The sequence below is a fragment of the Priapulus caudatus genome, unplaced genomic scaffold (genome assembly GCF_000485595.1).
Source record: "Priapulus caudatus unplaced genomic scaffold, Priapulus_caudatus-5.0.1 Scaffold121, whole genome shotgun sequence".
NCBI lineage: Eukaryota > Metazoa > Priapulida > Priapulimorpha > Priapulimorphida > Priapulidae > Priapulus > Priapulus caudatus.
The window spans coordinates 1,435-8,513 of record NW_014577182.1 but is presented as its reverse complement, the minus strand read 5'-3'; the positions used below and the strand labels follow the sequence as shown (position 1 = coordinate 8,513).

Sequence of the window (7,079 nt, the reverse complement as noted above, 5' to 3'; positions counted from 1 at the left end):
ACTCAAATTTAAGCACCTCAGGGATGCCCAATATTATCACGTTAATAGCTACTTGCAGATTTGGTGTCAATATTACACAAAGATTAGGATTCGTGACTGGAGGTCGTAGTTTCCACTGGCAAAACAAACCTTTATTTCTTCCTTCACTTGCACGCCGACATTTCGTCACGATCGTTGCTGTCAAAGACGGCCAGTGGCATGCATATGCGGTAGTTTCCCTGGTCCTTTGCCCCTAGATGCACTGACATCTATCTTAATCTCATGAATGATGATGTCATATAGAAACTTCCCCACCTATTGAAAAACCATCCGATATTCGTCACATTTGGTATACATATAACTCATCATATATTACTTTATATTGATTTTATAATGTGAATCTTGAAAATGTGTGTATCCGATCCAACAATGTCAGTATTCAGCCTGGTGAGTAATCTTGTTAACAATAACAATAATAATGTTTAATCTTTGATAATCTCACAATGAATAATTATGATCGAGTTCTATTCTCACCCCATTTAGCACATTGTATGGCCATGCACTGTCCTCTACATCCTGCCATCATAAAAACAACAAGGTTATTAATTTCGGAGAATATTTTCACGATCATAAAAATGCAAAAACTGTTCAACCGAGCAGTGGTGGCATTTAAAAATACGAAAGACTTAAACAATGCATTAGTTTACACTGACACAGATTGGAGTCTTTTGCGGAAGTGACCTGCAAATGACTGTAGACACACACACACAGACACGCATACATGCACGCACGCACACACGCACGCACGCACGCACGCACGGCACGCACGCACGCACGCACCACACAGCACCCACACAAACGCACGCACATCACAGCACGCACGCACGCACGCACGCACGCACACAAGCATACACACACATACCACTGTGGGCCCCTCTGGTGTGGCATCCAGCAACTTTTGCCAGTGCTCTCTTGGATTCATTGAACTTGTCAGCGCAGGATCAATGAAATATTGCAGGTGCTCGTCATACAACTTCTGAATCTAAAACCAAAACAAAACAAATATTGTATGCTTATACATAAAATAATAATAATAATAATTTAATTTAATAAGTTGCTTCACCGATTGAATAAAACACTGTTACAATTCTTTTTCATTAGCACAAGACTGGGTAGTATGTACTGTAATGAAATAAACATCACGTTATTCTTAATGATTGCTAGTGGACTAATGCAAATTAGGAATTAAGCCATTTACCTATCAAGTTACCGAGAATAGATACCCAAATCTACGTCATTCGTGTGACGTCACACGAGACGCGTTTTTTACATAGTTCCTTTACAAAATCGCATTAAAAATACGTTTAGGGTGCTTCATAAAATCTTTGCTAATTACTAAGGCATATAGTTGCAAAATAACACAGCTAAACATTACTAGGTTTAACAGACGTATTTTTTGTTGGTTCGCATAGGCAATTAAACGCTCGACTAGATTGCAACTTCCCTTTATTCTCCTCGCTACAACAATGCTGAGTGGCAATGCCCTTTGTGACACATCTATCTTGATGCTACCTCACTTTACCTTACATCATCTTACTTTTCCTTCTTGTATCTTACCTTACAATACCTTATCTTATCTTATCTTTGTTGTTTCGTTGTTGTTGTTGTTGTTGTTGTTGTTGTTGTTGTCTTACCTTGGCTGCGAGGCCGCTGCTGATCTTGCTGCGTGTTGTGTAGCGGTTGAGCACGCGCTGACCCATGCCACGATACAGCGTCTGCATCGCGGCACTGAACGTCTCTGACGACTCCGCGAGCGTGCGAACCTCCTGTAACATGACGTCAACGAACTCCTCCGTGCGGAGAACACGCAGGAACGGCAGTATGTTCACGGCCTTCGTGTCTGCAATGAGCAACGGCAACAACGATGAACATCTTGCGAGCAAGAACAACAGAATCCTCAGTGCGAACAACATGCAGGATCCTTAGTATGTTCACGCCTTAATGTCTACAGCACGGATCATCCGAGCGTGAACAATTTGCGACGATTTGAACAACCTTGGGTCTTACTTAGGAACGGCATGCGTCGGAATACTTGTTACGTCTGTTCCGAGACGTATGTAAGAGCATCAGGGTAGTAGTAGCATTGGAATGCAGAACACACTAACATAGAAATTAGAATGCTATGACACGTCGTGTGTGCGAATGAAGCGGACAGTGATAACTGTGTGAATGAATACTCACTTGACAGCTTATTGCTCAGTACTTTTGTGTTTCTATCGAAGGCAGTGTGCAGCACCTTCTTCCACTTTATCTGATTCTCAGCAAGCAGCTTTCTCTGTGAGACAATGAAAGTACCTTCTAAAGCTACACTTATGCAGATCACTTAAGCAATCATACATTTCTTCATACATCAGTTGAGTACACGTATTCAATATCAATACCTTTTTCATCATTTATTCGGGGGTTGCCAAATTTATTGATAGGTGTTTTAGACGATCATACATAAGTTAAATGCAATAGACAATAGAACAAACAGAGGTCTATGCACTTCTCTAAGTGGTCAAAATTCCCTTAAACCTTGCAACATGTGCGGCAACGACAGTCTAACAGAGAGCTCACCATCTCCAGCGTGTGACGATCCGGTGGCGGCCTCTTCTCGACTGACTCGATCCCAACCACTCCGGTGACCTCGTGCTCATACTGCAAGCGTCCCTGTCGCGCTAGTCCAGCCGCCGTAAACAGCTGCAGGTACGGAGTGTCCTGCCACACCTGTACTATCAACAACAACAGCTGCCTCAAAGACTGAATGACATTTACACATTACAGTGTCACGTAGAGAGAAGAGCCTTTAAAGATTGTCCAAGAGTTACATATATATCACATCCCCATGCTGGGAAAATGTATTACACAGACATGCCAGGAGAAGGAACATCAAAGTTTGTACAGCGTGATATGTATCGCATCTTCATATTGAGAGAAGGGGCATCAAAAATTGTACAAAAACATATATTACATCATTAAACTAGGAGAAGGGTCATCAAAGCATCTCTGCATATATGTACTCGTATGCTGTCAAGAACGCAAGAAAATGGGCATGGCAACTCTGAGCAACAAGTACATACATCATGATCATCAAGCTAACCCACTGAGTATCCGAACTCATGCAACCTGCTCAATGTGCCCATACCTTACTGATCTAAAAACAGCAGTATATACCTGGTAACAACACCATAGGAATTAGTTTTTACACAGCATGTACATATAATCACCTGGTTTATAATTTCCTCTTTTGAGAAAACATTTGCAAAACATCTAGTCAAACATCGATCACAGAAACCAGGAAAGGAAAAACTGGAAAATAAATGCAGGGTATAAAGGAGTCGGAACATACAACATGTTGAACAGCTCACCTTGTTCTGTTTCACATTAAGATGGGTGAGCAGCTTTGTTGCATAACCCGCATATTCCTTCGGAAGGCTGAACACAATACCGGGTCTAATGCGAAGTATTGCCTCATGTACCTTCTCTCTGTCACTCCCATGGAACACACACTTGTTAAAGATAGCTTCAACTTGTAAACCCTGCATGTAAAAGCAAGGCAAGCCTCATGCATCACTGCCATCAAAGGGCTATTACTCAAATATATCTACGAAAAATGTAGTCGTAAATGAATGACTTCATCTCTACTGCACATCTAAAAAAAAGAGCGTGGATATATCTCATAATTATGCATGTATGTTTGGTCTAAATTTATAATATTCGATTCATACGACTCGTGTTTTTATTGCATAAATTTCTATTTCTACAATCAACGTTAGTACTTTCTTCAGTGCTATGCAGCACAGCAGGGTAATACTTGCAGCAACAAGCTCACTGGGACGATAAATTGCATACATACAAATTACAATATAGCCACCTACATTTTTCTCCATCTGTCTGAGGATTCTCTCTCCGAGGTCGCAGTCAAACATGTCCTGCCTAGCTAGGCACTCTAGACCCGCCGCATACGACTGATGATTTGGCAACACACCTCCCTCACGCATCATACGAAACACCTCCTTGATTCGCTCTATGTTGCCCTACGAGGAATAACAGAGCACTAAAACAGTTACAACCGACAAATACAAACCACTCTTGCGAGTTCGTCTACCAACAGTCATGCCACATCCAAACTTTATACGTTACCTTTTTAGCCCATGCATGCCCAAGCAGATTGAAGATTTCCACATTAGAGACCTTGCAGTTTGTCTTTGGATGTTTAATTGCTCTTCTTTGATAAAAACGTACTGTAGTTTGAGCCCGTGACAACTGAGGAAAACAGCAATATCACATATTATTTCCCGCATGTGAGCCAAGGTCAACTAATCCTAACCCACCTCCCAACAGCATGCAGGGATGCATGAAGACGCAAAGATAAATTATTTGTGTGATAAAAAATCAATAAACTACATTTTTATTTCATATTAATCTCCACCTTCCACACAACACCACATGCAAAATGTTGGAGAATAAATACAACCACACATCTCTCCTTTACTCTTTTATACACATCATCCTAACACATAACAACACCGCAAAGTAAACCTCCACTTGTGACAGTCTATCATTTTTCCCACAACATTGACTTGTGAAGCCCACTCAACGGTTCCAATGTCCATGACCAAACATAATAATGATCATTTTTCCGGTTATTTCTTAGACCGCAGAATTTACTACTACTAGTCGTTCCAGACCCCTGGGAAATTGCATTAAAAATTTCTACGACCCTTAGGTTTTCCACGACGTGCATAAACCCCAACACTCACCATCTTAGTGTTGATGCACGCATCGACGTAAACCTTCAGGTTATTGTTGAAGCCCAGTTCGACTACGGCAGGTAGCTCGTGATCGCGCTCCTCAGCCGCCTCACCCAGCCGCAGATCGTTCTCCACCGAGTCGTCCATCTCATCGCACCGGAACTCATCGTATCCCAGCACGCTCAGATCGAGTCGCTTCGTGGGCGCTGCCCGACGAATCGCGTCGTCCTCGGACGCCGCGTGTATCGGATACGCGTCGTCGTGCGCGACTGCATCGGACGATTGTCCGTGCCGATGGACGTCGCTGGTCGCCGTGGCAGCCATGGTCACGGTGCGAGGTGAGCCGCCATCATGCTTGCCATGCGTGGCACCGCGTCTCTCCTCCTCCGTACGCTCGCGCGTGTAGTCACCTTCTGCCGTTTTTCGATCCCAGCACCGCGCCTCTCCTCCTCTGTACGCTCGCGCGTAGTCACCTTCTGCCGTTTTTCGATCCCGGCACTGCGTCTCTCCTCGTCCGTACGCTCGCGCGTAGTTGCCTTCTGCCGTTTCCCGTGCACGACGCTGCATTTCTCCTTGTCCGTACGTTCACGCGCTTTCTTCTGCTGCGGTTTTTTGTGAGCGACGTCACATTTTTCCTCCTCTGCATGCTCGTGCGTGGTCACCTGCTGTTCTCCATAGAGACGACTGAGCTGAGCAAGAGTATGCTGTACCTTCGACGACCGCTTCTGCCACAGCTGTCTCTGCAGAGATGTCTTCAAATCGCCGTCCTGATAGATCAGCTGCTCTAACCTGCAATCCAGCACTGCAACAAACATCGCAAAAATGTTCGCGTAAATTAGCGCTGCCATATGTGTTTATTATTAAGAAATTATTGTCAAATGATTACGAAGTGCTGCTCACCTACATTAATCAGGCAGCTAATAGATACATTCGATTTTAGTTTGTTCTTGTTGTGGAAACTAAACAAAAAACACTAAGTGACTGCAATCACGTGGCACACTTGAAATGTGTACGACTCTCGACATGTTGATATAATTTTGGGCCAGAGCAATTAATAAAGTGTATGCATATACTTACAGGACAGTAGCTTATTATAAGCACTGCTGCCCTGCGTGGAAGAACCTTCACTTCTTTGTAGCGCAGATGCAGATTCGTGTTCATTGACTCGCTGTGACTTTCCCTTTGGTGTGGATTTTTCTTTTACCACTGATGGAGAGTTCTTACATTTTGGATGAGGGGCAGAAGAATACAAGCGCCTGGCAGCGCCAGTTGTATTGCTTCCAGGACCTTTAATAAACAAACCAATGGTAATGTGAACCTTACGAAGTTGTGAAAAGGCATATATTTATTAAATTTTAGTGTAATCGGTAAACCTCATGTCTAGTACTGCAATGCTGCTAGAGTGCATGCATGGCCTAAAGCATCATGTTAACTACAGTATATAGTCTAGCTAAGAATCTTACTGTCACATACGGTCCAAGCCTATAGTTTAGCACCCCCGATTAGTTTAGCGCATATGCACAAACACATTTGCGGGGTCCCAACTATCATTGATCCCCATGGAATATACTATTAATACTAGTAGTAGAATTACTAGCACTAGGTACATCGTAGGCGGGTGAACACATGTGAACCACTTTTGTTAGAACTAATACTTCAACTAAATAGGTAACATTGTTTTCGTGTTTCTACACTTGTCGCCTTTATGCTGCTTTGAGATTTTAACAACTTAAACATAGGGGTATGCACCACAAGAATTGAAGTAGAGTGATCATTTACTTATCAATCATGATCCTACACACTATAACTATTACTATTAGTATTACTAGTATTAGTATTACTTAGTAGTAATACTATTATTAATATTAGTATTTTTCACAGTACTTACTAAAGACGTGAGATTTAAGACGGTTGCACGATTCGCATAGATGTGCGCAACTATTTAAATCTTCACTTGCAGCACGAATACTACTATTTAGTTTCCTTATTCCATATTTGATCACTATGCTTTTTCCTAACATGCAGGACATGTTTCAGTCCTCAATAACTTCGAACCATGCATATATGCGCACCAACATGGGCGCTGACATCTTGATAATGCGCTGCGCACCACCAAGCGGTCGTTCTTAGAATCACGCTGAGGTTGGCAGATACACGAAGCAATATCTACTTTTTCTCCTGACTCACGTCCCCTTCTCTGTCCTCTATCATACATACACACGCGCACGCTAGCTCGCTCGGCGCACCCACTCTCTCTCCACTTTCTCTCTCTCCGTCTCTAACGTTATTTCACTTTATCTCTGC

At 42.8% G+C, this 7,079-nt stretch overlaps 1 protein-coding gene across 1 annotated transcript; it reads right to left on the bottom strand.

The window, feature by feature from the left end:
* Positions 1-180: 180 nt before the first annotated feature.
* Positions 181-6,850, bottom strand: LOC106805616 (DNA-directed RNA polymerase, mitochondrial-like). The gene is made up of 12 exons (XM_014807302.1): positions 6,664-6,850; positions 5,853-6,062; positions 4,785-5,577; positions 4,165-4,287; positions 3,900-4,058; positions 3,390-3,560; positions 2,599-2,748; positions 2,221-2,314; positions 1,674-1,879; positions 902-1,021; positions 514-555; positions 181-294 (listed from the first exon to the last, which is right to left on the bottom strand). The coding sequence occupies exons 3-12, from the start codon at positions 5,340-5,342 to the stop codon at positions 181-183; spliced, it is 1,737 nt and encodes a 578-aa protein (XP_014662788.1). The 5' UTR covers positions 5,343-5,577; positions 5,853-6,062; positions 6,664-6,850.
* Positions 6,851-7,079: the final 229 nt, after the last annotated feature.